Below are 18,200 nucleotides of genomic sequence, written 5' to 3'. Positions count from 1 at the left end.
CTGCTGTCTTTCCCTTTAGGGTTTCCTGTTTTTAATATTCCCCCATGAGTATTAAGTGTCACGCCAAGAACAAAGGTCATAGAGTGGTGCTTTATTATCCATCTAAGCTACAATCTCATTTTTGGGTTTATGAAATCCCTATCCTGTATTCTTTCAAGACCAACATTTTTCGTAAAATCAGAAATAATGTACTAAGATCAAGGAAATGGCATTTTGAGAAAGCACAAGAAATTCGTTGCTTTGTAGTAGAAAACAGCTGTTTGTAGTTCCTTATTTCTGATGTGAGTTATAGTCCACCTTAACATAAATTGGCTTTTCATGTTTCAGAATTCTTTCCCCCAAATGGTGACACTTTAGTTTTACCTTTTAAGGTATAATTTAGGCTGTGCCTTTAATCTTAAAGCAGGATTTTTACATGATTTTTTAAAATTACAACCCCATCTATGGGTAGCTGTGAACTAGATAAGGAATCCTCCATGAAGTTGAGGAAGGTCATCTTCTTTTTGGAATAGTGAGAGGCAGCAGCTTACCCCAATTTCCTCATCTTCTAAAAGTTTTTGCCTTTCTAAATCTTGTTGCCTGGATTTGGTCATCTTTTGATTTTCATGTCTGTACCACTTTTCCTCAGGAAAAATGTCCTTGGCCTCTTGTCTGCATCATAATCTTAGTTCAGGACAGAACTGATGCTTTAAAAGAAAAGTCTGTATGAATTAGGAGTTCAGTTATAAATTGCATACAACTCAAAATAGATCTAAGAACGTGTAAAATTTTCTAGAAATGAAACCACACAACTCAACAAAAGCGTTTGGTTTATTTGAATGGTTTCATTAAATAAGTCTACAAAGGTAACAAACTGAAGCACAAAGCGCAATCTTACAAGAAGCGCAACACCCGAGTTAGTGCAAAATGTACAATTAACGGCTGCTGAGAAACCCCCAAGGTTTGAATTAATTTTATTTTTTTTAGACAGTGTACATTGTTAAATAATGTAAGGAAAACATTTATAATTCAGAAAGATTTTTTTTTTTTTTTAATGTGGAAAAAGATACTCAAAGTGTACTATTAACACAAAAATAATTTAAACAGTTCAGTAGCACTAGTTCATTCCTCTAGGCTTCAGTTATTTCATCCACAGGAGGGAAAGAAAATCAACAGTAAATAAAACCAGTTCTTCTTGTATGTAAGTGAAGAGATCTCAAAATTATTAAACCAAAATAATGAAACCACAATGTGCTGCATTTGGTTCCTTTGTTCCTCTGGTGGAAAGTATCGTTTTGTTCCTCTTAGGTGGTCCATTTCTCATTTATGTGGCACCTTCTTTATTCTATCCTTACTCTTTTCCTCTCTCCAAAAATTATCAGCAGAGAATAAACAAACACCCTCTTTTAAAATGAGGACTTGGAACTCCAGCCCAGAAAGGAACAAACAGGATCCAGATAACCACCAGGCTCTTCCTATTTTTTTTTTTTTTTTTTTTGTGATCCTGGGATGTGCCATTGAGGTGGATAAGAGATTGGAAGTCTGTCAATTTTACAAGTAAGAGTCAAGAAGCACCCTCAAAATTAAGAGTTCTAGCTTCTTTGCCCATCTTCAGAGACAATAAAGATCCCAAACATAGCCAATTAGGAAATATTTTCTGAAAGCTTTGTAAATAAATGTCCATCACACTAGGCATAATGCTAAATAATACTGGTTGGTTGCAGTTATTAAGGGAAATAATTTGTTTATATGAAAGTATGAGACTATCAGTTGCAATTCTAGAAATATTAAAAGTGGCACAATAGATTATAAACCTGCAACCATTTGGGCATCACAGGAAATGGATAAGAATAAGCATTCTTTCTTAAAATTCTTAATTCATATGTGGGTCTACTTTCCACAGAAGATAGTAACCCAAGCTGAAAAATGCATGGTACATGTGTAACAACAGGAAAGCAATCCAAACAGTTTTTTAGAGCAACTTTCTCCATCTGTGACTTTTCACTATCACATTTCCCAACTTAAGACCAGCCCCAATCCCCTTCATGTTCAGCCATTTCTCTTGGACTCATCTATTCAAGCCCAGCTCAAATAAGGCATAAGGCAACCACTGGCCAGGCGTCATGTATCTTCAAGTTTGTTCTCCCATTCTCAAGTCTTTTCTGTATGTTTTGCACATGTCACCTCTTTACCGTCTAAGTTGCCCAATTTTATAACACCTGTTCTCAATGTTCCCCAAGCAGAACATTCTGCTCTCAACCACTGATGTCAACTTAACTTCTCACCCTGCTCATCTTACACCTGCTCTAGACAAAATTGTTAAATGACTTAAAAACAAAAACCTCTCAATTTCCCTTTGGCATATCCACTGCTGGGGTCACATGGACCTAAGATTTCCTTCCACATGCCCTCTGCTGATCTGGGGTCTGATGAGAAATTGATGCTAATGGCAGAAGCAGTAGAAGTCCAAGGCACTAAAATATCCAGCAAGCAATACTGGGAGAACAGAAGTATTCAAGTACAGTAATTTATACAATTTTACATTCACATTTATTTATCTAATACAATGGAAATACAAAGGAAAAAAGTTAAAGTGTCTCAATAAGTAAAGGACAGAGCTAGCTTTTTTTTTTTTTTTTTTGAACTTTTTATATCTTTCATATTTTACTTTTAAAACTACTGTTGTCCAACAACATTTATATATCACAGTGTTTCCACATCAAAACTGATGGCAAAGTTACATGTCCGCAGGGAACTTAATCTTTTTTCCTAATTGCTGATGCTGCAGTCAAGCTGCTAATATCTTTTGCTTAAAGCACTAATGACCTATTCTTTAGAAACGGTGGTTACCCCAGTCCCTTGGTTTTTCACTGGGTTCTAGAGTTGAAAAACAAAAAAAAAGAGGGAGACAGGGTAGAAGAGAGCCTATTTTTTTTGCCTTGTGGTCTGGAATCTTGAAGGAGTAAGAGATTTGTGGTGGTACCAAATTAAGAGCTCCAGTGATCTGAAAATACAGGGAAGGAAGGAGCCTGGTTTTACAGTGAGCTCTCTCATAGCTTCCTAATAAATATGATCTCTTTCCTAGCCCTCACCGTTGAATACAGAGAAATAGGAAAGCATAGTCTGAAGCTGCCCCATCACAAGAAAGCTGCTCTTCTTGTCCCACTCCAATAAAAGATGAAGGGGGAGGGAAATTCTCCATTCTGAGGGCTCAAAGCTGTATTAAAAACATTCCCTTCTGGCAAGAAATAACCAGTTAAATGCAGCACTAGTAGTTAGTATATAGGTTACTTTCCCACCCCACCCCCAGCCCCAGCATTCCATCTCCTGCCCCCAAATTTACTCAGTGAATGTCTCTAGATTTAAGTGGTCCGCAGGTTAGAACCTGGGGGGTTGCTGATGGATTTCTGCAAATTGCTGATGTTGAAATTCTGTAAGGAGGCAGCTGGCACGGGTTGGAACTGGCCAAGTGGCTGTGGTGCTGGGCCACCTGTCCCACTCCACTGGGTGCCAAAGGGGGCAGTTGGAAAACCGTACTGCTGTGGAGGGCACATAGACTTGGTGGTGAAGTGACCTAGAGAGGTAGCTGATGCTGCAGAAATGGGGGCAGAGCCACCCAGGTTTGAGGTCATGGAGATACACAGCTGACCAGGTGCAGAGAACTTCCTTGCCATTCCAGGGCCCTGAAAACAAAACAAGTAAGTGTAAAGTTTGGTGTAGCTATTAATACCCATAGGTGTGAAATAGGTGGTACTAAAATATTAAGTCTAGAACTGGGACTGTTATAATATCATAGAGCATAGCAAAATAAAAACTTCCATAATATTTACTGACTTGTTACACTTGCCAGATAGAGGTGAGAATATCTATTCTGATTGGAATGGGAAGAGCATGTGTTTATGGGCATGTAGATCAGTGTGTTTAAGGAATAGGGAACTATAGGTATAGAGAAGGAAGAAAAAAAAAGGTAACTGGACAATTTTTAATCTTGTTACAGTGCTAAAATATATGTGCTCTTAAAGGTGATAGCACAATATGAAGTACTGATCTGGAGTCCTGGTGTGGTGCTGTGGGTAACACAGTGGACTGCAAGGTCAGTGGTTCAAACTCACCAGTCACTCATTAGAAACCCTATACAGGGTCAATAGAACTAACTCAAAGGTACCTAACAACAATAACAACAACAATCTAGATAATTTATATTGCCTCTGATGTGTGCTGTGATATTCTGATGTTGTTGTGTGCCATCCAGTTGATTCCGACTCCTAGAGACCCTGCGTAGGTTTTCCAATAGCAGCTGCTGGATTTGAACTGTCGACCTTGAGATTACCAGTCCAGTGCTGATTCTACAGCACCTGACAGATTAGAAAATGGCAAAAAGGGAATACTTACCTCATAATTCATGTGTCCTTTGCTTCCTCTCCTGCCTGAAAGATTCATGGCATCTCGGGCCCAATTGTCTACCAACTTGTGCAGGTCATCTGTGAATGTACCCTTCCTGCTGGATGTCAAGGCAGGAGGCTGAGCTTGAGGGGCTTGGCTGTTCACTGCTCCCCCGACGGTATTTGTACTGCTAGTCCCTAGAGTTATAAGGAGCAGCAGAAAATACACATTAAAAGCAGCCGGGGTTATAATTTCAGGAAGAGGGTAAACTATAGGAAGATAAATGGCAAGCCACAGAATGGGGAGAAGATGAATTAGAAAGCCATGCAAGAAAGGAAGACACGGTTTTATTTAGCAATTTACTTTGACATTATAGGGTAATGAAAACAGATTCTTTTCAGGAACACCTAAGGATGAACATCTTAGGATATCCTGACAGTAGGCACAAAGGGCAGGGACCTCTCTCAGCCATTTATATACAACCTTAAAAAAGAGTGCTGGAACTGAATGCCAGCACTGTTTCCCAGCATCACAGCATCAGGCTGATGAAGGAGGTGTGCTATATGGTCAATGAAGTTTGGTGTGGTGGGATTTTGCAGCATTCAGGGCAAAAGAAGAGAAATTCTTGTACACTGGGCAAGGTTAAAGTAGGAGTAAGAGAAACACAAAGCTTTGCCCAAAAGAAGATGGAGTTCCAATATTGCCACATTCTTTAGCCATTTTAAAATAAAAAGTAGTGATAAGAGAAGTAGTAGCATGCTCTGTTCAAAAACACTTTCTCAACTGGATCCATAAACATGAAAATATACACATATTCTTGGGAGAAATTAAGCTTTCAGCACCTCCCAGTTTCTCTTGAGTAAAGAACCAAGATTACTCATGAGGATGGGGCTCTAGCGTGGGCCTGAGGCCTTCAACTCCTGGAAGATACGGTTTTCTTGAAGACAACCTCAGTTTCAATTGGTTCAAGAATTCTTAGCCTTTTACCCGCCCCTTTAGCACCCTCCCCCGCCCACCCCAATCTTCCCAGAACAGTAAGCATCCCCAGGTGGAAGGCAGCAGGAACATTCAGTTGAGGCAGGGGTGCAAAAGGGAGGAAGAAGCTATGATGAAGGTATTCTATTCCTGTGGTTTGATGAGAAATAAGGAGTCTGTGGCCTGCCTGATTTCGGCTCTGCTGGAGGGCACACTGAAGATTATTCGAAGAGGCAAGTATTAGGGAAGAGGGAGAGAAGAGTCATAGTTTTGTTTTTTATCCCCATCCCCATTCTCTTACCAGTCATTGCTGCAAAATACATAAAAGCTACTAAAGTTGTGAGCCAACAGTCTGTAAGATACCCAAGAAATGCTGGGTGCAAACTAAGTGCACACGTTTTCCCTGCTTTTAAGATCAAAGCCACACCAGAGCACAGCAGCACACCTGAAGCAAACCTGCCATTTACAAGTCCTTGGTGCTGGTCTCAAATTTAAAATGTACCACCCAGGAAATGGCACACACAAGCATGCCAGTGCTAGAGTATTGGTTAATTCTGAGATGCAACTGCAGACTGAGGAAGGTCACATGCTTCTTAACACCATGGCAAGACAGAACCATTGCAGGGTGAATATCAGCTCACTTCTTAATGTCTGCTGGAGCCACTAAGGAATTGCTAGTGCATATACAATGTAAAGGAAAGAGTTAAGAGCCCTTGCAGTATAGGAAACCCTACTGGAAAAGTAAACAGCACAGGAAACAGCCTTCCTTGAATAGCAAATGTAGTCAGGGTGAAGCAGGAAGCACAGGCAGTGAAGACAGACAGTCATGATAGCGAGGAAATCCAGAAAGCAACAATCTCACATGCATGAGGGCTGGCATCTGGGTTGAATGATTATTGCTTAGTGAGCCTGATGATGAGTGAGACAAAACCAGAAATCATCACAAGTGAGCACTGCTCATTCACAACAAGCTCATGCTGGGAGTCACACCTCGCTAGTCTGATGGCTAGGCCTCCTTGATGCTGTGAAGTCCCTGTATAACCAAATTTCATTTTAACCTTTCTATTCTATTAGAGGAGTCCTGGTGTGGCACTGTGGGTTAATGCACTGTACTCCAAAATAGGTTTGAACCACAAGGTCGGCAGTTCAAGCTCATCAACCACTCCTTAGAAACACTATACAGGGTCACTATGGGTCAGAATTGACTCAATGGCTCTTAACAATTCTATTAGATAATTATTAGATTCTAAAAGTGGAGTTTACGCCAGGAGAGAGAGGTAATTATACAAATGACCTCCTTATTCTGGCTTCTGGAAACAAGCGTTTGTTAGAGAAGGGAATAAATAAATACAACAATCCCTTTCTGACCGGAAATCAACTCCTGGGAAGAGTAGACTTCAATGTAAGGTTAGGAGAGAAGCCTTTCACAGTGTCCTAATTAACTTCTAAACCCTTTTTAGTTTTATTGAAAAGACCTAAAATTTACCCCCCAATGAACTTTTTAACATTTCCTCTTGCTATAATATATCCCTTGACTTAGTATCGTCAGATTCTAGTAACAATTTATTATGAACCACAACTTACTGCTCAGTATCTCAAGGATTGCATTTTCTTGTATTACCCTGGAGGTATCCAGTTGGAATGTTGAACTATCTGCATTTTAATGAGCCACCACCAATATAAGAAGCCAACTCTACATACAAAAAGTAGTGTTTCTCTCCTCAGTGATCTAATAGACACCTCCCATGCTGATGTAAACTATAAGGGCAAGGACTTTTGTATGCTTTGATCATTGCTGATTTCCTAGGGATTAGAACAAAGTCTGGCATATACTTGGCAATTTCTAAATGGCTCTTTACCTCACAGGAGGTAGGCATCCCTGATCTTCCTATACATATCCTTCAGCATTATCCATCCATGCCTGTTACAGAGGTAGATTCACAGGGGTCATCACTGAGACCATTGACTATGAGGTGATTTTTCAATTAGGAAGAACAGCCAGTAGTGAGCAAGTAAGCACGTTAGAGAAAATATTAGATAAGGATACAGTGATTTAACAGTGTAAGTTAGGAATCAGGGATGTGTGAAACTTCAGGATTCAAAGAAATCATGGGCAACAGGCTTTGAAATCAAGGACCAAAAATAACAGAAAGAAAAGATAATTACTACAGAGCTGGTTGCAAGGACAGACTTTTTTCACCATCTTCCCTGAAGCACAAAGAGAGAGCAATGTGTTAAAGATAAAGAAACATCAGTGTAAAATATTTAGAATCTCCAAACAGCACATAAAAGCCCAGCAAGAGAAAACAGGAGGGGAGACAGATTGGTAGGGCATGGTAGCTCCTGTCAGACACACAGTTCTATGGGATGTAGCTAACTGACTGTTAATTTTAACTAATGGACAATGGTACCTGGCTTACTTACAGAAGCTGAGTTCCCACATACAATGTTTGTATCTAAAAGAATAATGCCCTGCATCTTCCAACCTGGAATAGGGGAGGTCCTCCAGTCTCTTAGGGCTCACTGCTTTAAATTTCAAACAGCTAAGCAGTCTTTCCATTGACCCTGTCCCACTTTCTGTTTCTCCTGCTGGGTTTTTAAATACTCAATTAAATGCATTAGCAATCCTACTACAGTAGGCTGTTACAGTTTTATTTTAAGTTAATTAAATTAGCTATTATATTTCCCACATCATAGATACTATATAGATGTACATACATATGACCTCCTTCCTTTCCAGAAAAATCTTTAAAAGAATTGTGGAAAACAAGCAGTCTCTGAAGATAGAGCATTAAGCTAAGCCGTGCTAACAAACATAACCTATTTTGAGAGCACAAAATAATACACCCAAACCTAGTAAAATTCCCATCCCTAAAAATACCTTTTTTTCTATATTTGTCTTAAGTCTGTCTGTTGGCATTTGTTCACTGAGGCTTACATGATGGATACTGATGTGCCTTTAAGGTATGTAGGGTTGTCTTTATTTTAGACCCAAAGGAAAATGATAAGATTTCAATAATGGCACCCACACCCTATTATTCTCTAACAGGTAAATGAGACTGGTTCGTAGGATGCAGCAAGTAAATTCTAAGAAGCCTGGGCTTTGTTAGACGAACACAGCCTCACTAGCTATATTTGAATTACTTAATCTTTCTAATCATTTTCATTGAACAGGGATAATATAACCTACCTTTCAGAGTGTGAGGAGAATTTATAAATGTATAAAGTGGTACCTGTCATGTTACACTTCACTAAAAGACCTTGGTTTTCTTTCTCCCCTTTCAGACATTTCAGGCTGTGTAACAGGCCTAGCATGTCACATACTACTTCAAAATAGCCACCCCTATTATTAATGTCTTTTCATCTTTCTAAGTGGACATGAACATTAAATGCTTATTCAAGTGTCAAGGTACTAATATGCTTGGTCCAGGTAAGTCTGACAGAAAAGTTATTAATCTGAGTCCTCAAAATCTGATATGCTTGGAAAACTACCCTACTGTACCAAACTGAGAACTATCTCCCACCTCTTCTTTTGCTAAATGGCCCAGTAATATATGATAGACGGGGGAAGGCAGCAAAAGACATTCTCTATAGTCTCTATAGTACAGTCAATCCATTACTAATGGAGGGGGAAAAAAAGTAAAAAACAAATAAACGAAAAAAAAAAAAACCAAGGGTACTAGAATTATTACTGTGTATGAATGAGGAAAATGAAAATTCAATGTAATACATAAAGGCAAATTTGATGTACTTTCCTTTGAAATCTGGTCATTACAGAGAACAAAGCGGGGAGGTAGTATAAATTCTTTCCACCATTAAGAGGTCCAAAGACCTCTGAACCATACTCCAAAACAGTGATGACCTTAGTACATGCATTTAAAAAGCACTTCAATAACCACATCAGAAGTTTGAGGCCTTAATAGAGAAGATTTTTATCCAGACTCTATCAAAACTTTTCTACTTTTCATTTCACTGTGCATTTACTGATTATTAAAAAATGGTATTAAAATACATGTGCCAGGTAAAGTCCTTGCTAATGAAAGGGGAACTGTGAGTGCTTCCTAAGAGCTACATGTTTATGGGTACATAAGCTTATTTGATTTGTACAGTAGCCCTTTGAGACAAGCATCTTCTTTATTTATGAGTGAGGATGAGGTGGAAGAGGTTGGGTAACTTGCTACTCAGCTTTATTTTTAAGTACAGCACTGGGGAATCCCAACCATTATGTCAAAAATGTTCACATGCAGGTGCTAGGCCTTGGTCTCTAACATAATAAGTGCTTAACCTGTGTACACTAAAAACCCCTTTTTGAATTATTAACTTAATGGGGAGAGAGGGTAGTGGTGGAGGAATGAACCAATGAATAGAAACGCATCTTTTCAACTAGTAGATGCTTAGGCTTAACTGAAAAGGTAAAAAAAGAGAGAGAGAGAAAAAAAAGACTTTAATTTACTCTGAAAGATAAGAATAGAAAAATAGGGTGTGTCTTTTACCTGCTAAAAGGATCTAAAGCATCAGTGGTCATAATGCTTCCTGTCACTTCTAATGCGAGGGAAAAGCAAGACTGAACATGACTTAAGTTCATTCTGTATGATTCTAAATGACATAGCAGTCTTGATACCAATCTACTCTCTGTCAAGGATTTATGAAAAAGCAGTTCTACAGAATTTACTTTGAAGCTTATAGAAACCCATTATTATTTCTACATCTTTTACCATAATTAACATGAGGACCCAAACTTCTGAGGGTAACAGTTCAGCCAAGCGATTGAGTAGATGATATACAAAGAGACAAATGAAAATGGGCTGCGTGAAACATCAGACCCAAGCAGCAGAAAAACAAAGACGAGGAAGGAGTAAAGGTGTTACACACAAAGAGCCAAGCAGGGCGTACTCAGAAATCGGGTCCTCCTGCCACCAGGTTTGAATGTCACCTGCTCAGATGCACAGTTAAACTTCGCACAGCCTGTGAGAAGGGGAAAAACAGGGAAGAACAGAGAGAGGAAAAGAGACAGAACACAACTACAAGATGTTAGAAACTTGAGGCTGAAGTGGTGAAATGCACTAAGATGGCACACAGAAGACAAGCTTCTGGGGGAAAGGGCAGATATACAGCACAAGAAATATTAGGACTCAGTTCCCTCTACCTGAAAAATACTGAAGCTTTTCTCAGCTGAAAAAATTTAGCTAGGCTATGCTGATTACTAAGCAAGGACATTCATCTTGTGAAGAAACACTCTAATCTCTAATTTCTGTGATTTTGTGACAAAGGCAGCTGAACTAGTTATTTATATTTGCTCCTATTCTTTTTCACCAAGGTATCTAATCTCTTTTCAATTCTCATTCTAGTGTTACTAAATCTTTATTCTGTAGAATGTTTTGAGTTGTAATCTCACAAAACTATATTTGGAAAATAAGATTATGGCTAAAAAATTGAACTGTAGATTTATTCACCTTCATATTCTACTACTTACTAAGATGCCAAAAGCATTTACATCCTTGTAGGCAAATACATTAGCTTTCAGAAATTGCTAAGTCTTTAAAAATTTGAGCTGGGAAGTCTGATTTTAAAGCATAAGTCCCCAATCCCAAATGAGTTATCCAAACTGTTTTCTGGTCAGCTGGCCTGTCTCCCAACTCACCTAACAACAGGTTATACTCATCAGATTTTTGTTCTAGGTCTGCCAATATCTCCATTTTAATGTTTTTTGGAAAATGATGGTTGCTTTGACTTCTTACCTTGACCAGGAGCAGAAAGGCTTGGTACTGAAATGGCACCATCACTGGTGAAGGCTGAATAGAGGTTGTCACTGGAGGGAGATGGCTTTAGGGGCTGTAACAGTTGATTCTGCCCAGTCTCTGGGATGTTGCCAGGTGGGTGGAGGGTCTGCTGGGGGTGCAAAATTGAAGCTGCACTCTGAACAGACAGATTACCTGTCAAAAGAAAGTACCATGAGGAAACATGTATACTTTCCCAATGCACTTCATAAAACACCATTCTTAATAGGTTCAATTTGTCCCATCGAGTGACTAATGGTGGATTAAAGAACAAAGGCGTTACAGACAGGAGGGGAGCGAGGAAAGGCATGAGAATAAATAGGCACAAGGGCAGACTATTGCTCTATATGAAACTTTCCCATGTGAGACCTTGAACTTTAGATAGAGAGGTCACAAGTCTGAGCTCTGGTAGAGCAGTGGTTACGAATCGGGCTGCGAACCGCAAGGTCAGCAGTTCGAAACTACCAGCTGCTCCGCGGGAGAAAGATGAGGCGTTCTGCTCCCGTAAAGATTAACAGCCTTGGAAACCCTGTGGAGGGTCACTATGAGTCGGAACCGACTCCATGGCATACAACAACAAGTATTCTTGGTAGATGGCTTTCAATTACTAAGTCAAGTTATCCTGAAACGGATTTCTCTAATGCCTATTTACTAAATGAGTATAAGTTGACTAAAAAAGTATGTTAAAACTGGAATCAGAATCTAAATTACTTACTATCCCCTTCTAATTTCATCTCTATGAATTGAGTTGCATGAATTGGCTCTAATGTACTAGAGAGAAAAGGTATGGGAATCTCTGAAAAGTTTCTAATGGAGAACTCCTGTAAAATTTGCAACTGGTTTCCAACAAATTTATATTAGATTGGAAAAATATGTAAGAAATATAGACTTTTTTCACTTTTCAGGAAATTATCTGTTGAGATTATAAGAAATTCACAAAACTGTATACAGGAAGTCTTCAAAAACAAAACAAAACAAAAAAAAACTCCAGCATCTTTTAACTTCATTTTTTTCATGAATGTTTCGAAACCCATTTTTAATATATCACAGTCAAGATAAATAGATAAATTATAGTCCTGTAAAAAAATTATGATTGAACTCTTTCTTTGGTTACTGACCACTTGCAAGTCCTCTACCCCACTACAGCTAAAGGAAAAAAAAAAAAAAAATCAAAGTTACTATATGCTGTTGAGTCAGTTCAGACTTGCAGACTCTGTATAAGGTCTCTAGGGAGTGCTGGGGTCTGAACTGAGAACCTTGAGGTTGGTTGTTGTTCAGTGCCGTTGAGTCGGTTCTGACCCATAGCAACCCTATTATATAGAGTTTCTGAGGAGCAGCTGGTGAGCTTGAAGCGCTGACCCTGCAGTTCAAATGGCTTTGTAGGCTGGCGCATTAACCCACAGTGCCACACCAGTGCAATAGCCGCCCTGTATAGGGTTTTGGGCTAGTAGGTTGGACCTGTGGACCTTGCGGTTAACAGTCTAGTGCTGATCCCACAGCACCTCATCAGAACTCCAATTACCACTGGTTGTTGTTGTTGTGGAGTGCCATCAAGTTGGTTCCGACTCATAGAGACGTTGTATAGGGTTTCTGAGGAGCAGCTGGTGAGCTTGAACCGCTGACCTTACAGTTCAAAGTGCCTTTGCAGTCTGGTGCATTAACTCATAGCACCACACCAGGACTACCCAAATAAATATCTATGATATCCAAATTTATCCCAGTTGCACTTATGACCAACTCATTCATTAAAAAACAATGTATTTTTTTTTTTAACTGCCCAAGAATTTGTAAACGTGAGTTATATGGGTCAACAGTCAAACTAAAAGTGTTTTTTTTTTCCTTAAAAATAACTATAAATTGGGTAGGAGGGGAGAAGTATTCACAGGCTAGAGGGCAGATAATGTATTAACTTAGGTTATGGGAAGGCAGTTAATAAACAAATAATAAAAGTCATGCATGACACAAAACAAAGACAAAAATTTAATGACTAAAAAATCCTACATTTACTTATCATTAAGAACTGTTTGAAACCAAAGAATTATACTAACTTCTTCAGCCTGAAATTGATGAAACATGCATCCAAGATGTATTAATAAATACTGGTGACTAAACGCAAAAGTTGGAAACAATCATTGGAAAATATGGCCTTGGTGATAGAAATGATACTAGAGATAACATGACACAATTTTGCAAGACCAATGACTTACTCATTGCAAACACCTTTTTAAAACAACGTAAGAGACAACTTACTATACACATGGACCTTACTAGATGGAATATAAGTAATCAAATTGACTACATCTGTGGGAAGAAGCGGTAGAAAAACTTGGTATCAGCCAATACAAGACCAGGGGTAGACTTGAATGCAAGTTTAGGTTGAAGCTGAAGAAAATTAAAACAAGTCCATAAGAACCAAAATGTGACCCTCAACATATCCCACATGAATTAAGAGATCATCTCAGGAACAGATTTGATGTATTAAACACTAATGACCAAAAATCAAGAAAGAAGAGCTGTGGGATGATATCAAGAAGAGACTCTGAAACTGTTCACCAGCATAGAGATGCTAAAGCAAATGGAAGAAATGAGGAAGTAAAAGAGATGAGCAGAAAATTTCAAAGGGCAGCTTGATAAGACAAAGTCAAGTATTATAATGAAATGTGCAAAGACCTGGAGTTAGAAAATAAAAAGGGGAAGAACACGCTCAGCATTTCTCAAGCAGAAAGAACTGAAGAAGACATTCAAGTCTTGACTTGAAATATTGATGGATTCTGGACAAAATATTTAATGATGCAGAAAGTATTGAGAGAAGAAGGAAGAAATACACAGTCACTGTACCTAAAGAAATGGCCGATGTTCAACCATTTCAAGGGGTAGAGCTTATGATCAAGAGACAAAGGTATTTAAGGAAGAAGTCCAAGCTGCACTGAAGGTATTGGCAAAAAACAAAGCTCCAGGAATTGACAGAATACAAATTGAAATCTTTCAACCAAGTGATGCAGCACATGAGGCATTCACTTATTTGTGCCAAGAAATTTTGTTACAACTGATTGGAAGAGATCCGTTATTTGTGCCCATTCCAAAGACTTCCAATGGAATGCAGAAACCAATGAACAATATCATTATTATCACATGCAAATAAAATTTTGCTAATTAAAAAAAAAAAAATTGTTACAACAGTGTATTGACAGGAAACTTCCAGAAACTCAAACTGGACTCAGAAGAGGACATAAGTGAGAGGTATTATTGCTGATGTCAGATGGATCTTGGCTGGAAGCAGAGACTACCACCAGAAAGATGTTTATCTGTGCTTTGTTGACTATGCAAAGGATTTTGACTGTGTGGATCATTATAAACTATGGAAAACATTATGAAGAATAGCTATTACAGAACTCTTAATTGTGCTCATAAGGAACCTGTACATAGAATACGAGGCAGTTGTTTGAACAGAACAAGGGGATACTGATTGGTTTAAAATCAGGAAATGCATGCACCAGGGTTGTACACTTTCACTATACTTATTCAATCTGCGCGTCACTCGTCTCTCAGTTTGTCGTACTGTGGTGACCTGTGTGATGCTATGATGCTGGAAGTTAAGCCACCAGTATTTTAAATACCAGCAGGATCGCTTGTGATGGAGACAGGTTTCAGCTGAGCTCCCAGACTAATACAGACTAGGAAGAAGGATTTCTGAACGTTTAGCCACTGAAACCTTATCAATAGCAGTGGAACACTGTCAGATAGCACAAGAATATTGAATACGGAAACATGATGAGGAGCAACAGAATATTGTCAGATACAGTACTGAAATATGAGCTCTTCAGGTTGGAAGACACTCAAAATATAACTTGGGAAGAACTGCCTCCCTTGAAGTAGTTGACCAATGATGACGCAAATGGAGTAAAGCTTTCAGGAATTTCATTTGCTGATAAGGCACAATTTAAAATGAGGTGAAACAGCTGTAAACATTCATTAATACTTGGAACATGGAATGTCCCAAAAATGAATCTAGGAAAACTGGAAGTTTTCAAAAATGAAATGGAATCCATAAATCCATGGTATTAGTGAGCTGAAGTAAACTGATATTGGTCATTCTGAATCTGACAATCTCATAGTGCACATGAAGAATCTGTGCACAGACCAAGAGGCAGTCGTTTGAGAAGAAAAAGGGTCACTGAATGGTTTAACATGAGGAAAGGTGTACATCAGGGTTGTATCTTTTCACCAAACTTATTTATTCTGTACACTGAGCAAATAATCCGAGAAGCTGGATTATATGAAGAAGAATGTGGCATTTAAGATTGAAGGAAGACTCACTAACAACCTGTGATATGCAAATGATATAACCTTGCTTGCTGGAAGCAAAGAGGACTTAATATACTTGTTGATGAAGATCAAAGGCCACAGACTTAGATATGGTTGCACTCAATGTAAAGAAAAGAAAAATTCTCACAACTGGACTAGTTAACATAGGATAAATGGAGAAAAGATTGAAGTTGTCAAAGACTTCATTTTGCTTGTCTCGACAATGTGAAAGTCGGACAGTGAATAAAGAAGACCGCAGAAGAACTGATACATTTGAGGTATGGTGTTGGAGAAGAATATTAAAGGTCCATGGACTGCCAGAGGAACAAGCAAATCTGTATTAGAAAAAGTACAACCAGAATGCTCCTTAGAAGCCAAGATGGCCAGACTTCGTCTCTATACTACAGACACATTATCAGGAGGGACCACTCCCTGAAAAACGACATTATGCTTTGAAAAGTGGAGGATCAGTAATAAAAGAGTAGGATCCCCAACAAGATGGACTGGTACCGTGGCAAAGCAACAGGCCCAAGTGTAGAAACAACTGTGCAGATGGTGCAAGACTGGATGATGCTTCTTTCTGTTTTATACAGGGTCGCTATGGGTCAGAACTGATTTGATGGCACCTAACAACAATCATAATCAGCACTCAGGGAAGCAACTGTCAAGCAATCAAACGATGTTATTTCATTGCTGTTGTTGTTAAGTGCCTTCAAGACAGTTCCAAATCACAGTGACCCTGTTTCTGATTTGATCTCTTTAAGGTATTCAAGAGCAAAGATCTTCAGTTTGAGGACTAGGGTACATATGGTTCAAGCCATGGTATTTTCAATAACCTCATATGCATGTGAAAGTTTGACAATGAATAAAGAAGACTGGAATAATTGGTATTTTTGAGTTATGGTGTTGGAGAAAAATAATCAAAGTACCATGGACTGCCAAAAGGACAAACAAATCTGTATTGGATAAAGTATAACCAGAATGATCGTTAGAAATCTGGATGGTGAGACTTCGTCTCTCATGCTTTGGCCATATTATTAGAAGGAGTCAGTCTTTAGAGAAGGACATCATGCTTGGTAAGGTGGAGGGTCAGCACTAAAGTATAAAACACCCCCCAACGAGATGGATTGACACAGGGGTAGCAACAATGGGTTCAAGAGTTACAATAACTGTGAGCATGGCACAGGATCAGGCAGTGTTTTGTTCTGTTGTGCTTTAGGTCGATGAGTCAGAACCGACTCAACAGCACATACAAATAAGAACTGCTCAGTTCTGACCATAAAAAGTCATCAGTGTATTAGGTATATGGGTTTATATACTAAAAGAACAAAAAAAAAGGAAGACCCTCAATGAGACTGATTGGCATAGAGGCTGCAACAGTGGGCTCAAGGAAAACAACTGTGAGGCACAGGAAGTTTTCTGTTGTACATGGGGACATCAGAATCAACTAGACAGCACTTGACAATAATACCAAAATTGCAAAATGAAAATGCAGGATCTGAAAATTTTGAACAAAATTTCAAGATGGTGACAGCAGAGCATTAAACCAAATATGGAGACCTTTAAAGTGTGGAGTCTGTGGAATCTTGTGTGACTGTACACATGAAGTCAGCCAAGCCTGTGGTATTTCCTTAGCAATTTTAGTGGAACATGAGTATTCTTATTATCTTCACCCTTTACATAGGGTCTGGTAGCGTAGTGGTTACGAATCGGGCTGTGAACCTTAAGGTCAGCAGTTCGAGACTATCAGCCGCTCCGCAGGAGAAAGATGAGGCTTTCTGCTCCTGTAAAGATTTACAACCTCGGAAACCCTGTTACAGGGTCACGGGTCGCTATGGGTCAGAACCGACTTGATGGCTCTTAACAACAACAACAATGTACAGAGGGCTTCTGTAACAGGTTGAACAGTGATCCTGAACAAGTCCCAATCCCTTGAATCTATAAATATAGTATTATTAGGTTTACTCAGATGGATTTGCATAATGCAATACATCATTCGATTAAAAAGGTCTGCTGCACAAGACCTTTTGAAAGTGTTGAAGAGCAACGATGTCAGCTTGAGGACTAAGGTGCGCCTGACCCAAGCCATGGTATTTTCAATAGCCTGATATGCATGTGAAAGCTGGGCAGTGAATAAGGAAGACGGTAGAAGAATTGATGCATTTGAGTTATGGTGTTGGAAGAGAATATTGAAAGTGCTGCCAAAAGAACCAATAGATCTGTTTTGGAAGAAGTGCAACCAGAATGCTTCTTGGAGGCCAAGATGGCCAAGCTTTGTGTCTCATACTTTGGATATATTGTCAGGAGGGACCAGTTGCTGGAGAAGGATATCATGTTTGGTAAGGTGGAGGGTCAGAGAAAAAGAGGAAGACCCCCAATGAGATGGATTGGCCAAGTAGCAGCATCGATGGACTCAAGCATGGCAACAGTAGTGAGGTTGGCCCAGGATCGGTCAGTGTTTTATTCTGCTGTGCATAAGGTCACTGTGAGTTGGTACCAACTTGATGGCACCTAACAACAACAACAACTCAGATGGAAAGTGTCCCCCAAACATTCATGTCCACCTGGAACCTTAGAATGTGACCTTATTTGGAAACAGAGTTTTTGCAGATGTAATTAGTTAAACTAGGATGAGGTCATACTGGATTAAAGTGAGTCTGAATCATATCTGAGTGGTATCCTCATAAAAAGCTCATATGAACATATAAAGACACAAAGACACAGGGTAAACTGTCAAGTGAATACAGATGCAGAGATAAAACAAGTAATAAGAATAAAGGA

General features: G+C 39.1%; 1 protein-coding gene across 4 annotated transcripts in view; it reads right to left on the bottom strand.

Moving 5' to 3' along the window:
- Positions 1-3,341: 3,341 nt before the first annotated feature.
- The window catches only part of WNK1 (WNK lysine deficient protein kinase 1), a 167,063-nt gene continuing 152,204 nt past the window's right edge, over positions 3,342-18,200 (bottom strand). For 3 of the 4 annotated variants that reach the window (XM_006862707.1, XM_006862708.1, XM_006862709.1), the window contains 3 exons: positions 11,076-11,270; positions 4,372-4,559; positions 3,342-3,662 (listed from right to left, as the gene is read on the bottom strand). In XM_006862707.1, coding sequence (XP_006862769.1) covers positions 3,342-3,662; positions 4,372-4,559; positions 11,076-11,270 — 704 coding nt within the window. Of the gene's footprint in view, positions 3,663-4,371; positions 4,560-7,503; positions 7,546-10,230; positions 10,303-11,075; positions 11,271-18,200 lie in introns of all 4 variants that reach the window. The other variant, XM_006862706.1, reaches the window with a different exon arrangement.

This window comes from Chrysochloris asiatica, unplaced genomic scaffold (genome assembly GCF_000296735.1).
Source record: "Chrysochloris asiatica unplaced genomic scaffold, ChrAsi1.0 scaffold00050, whole genome shotgun sequence".
In the NCBI taxonomy this organism is placed as follows: domain Eukaryota; kingdom Metazoa; phylum Chordata; class Mammalia; order Afrosoricida; family Chrysochloridae; genus Chrysochloris; species Chrysochloris asiatica.
This window is presented reverse-complemented; position numbering and strand designations above follow the sequence as displayed.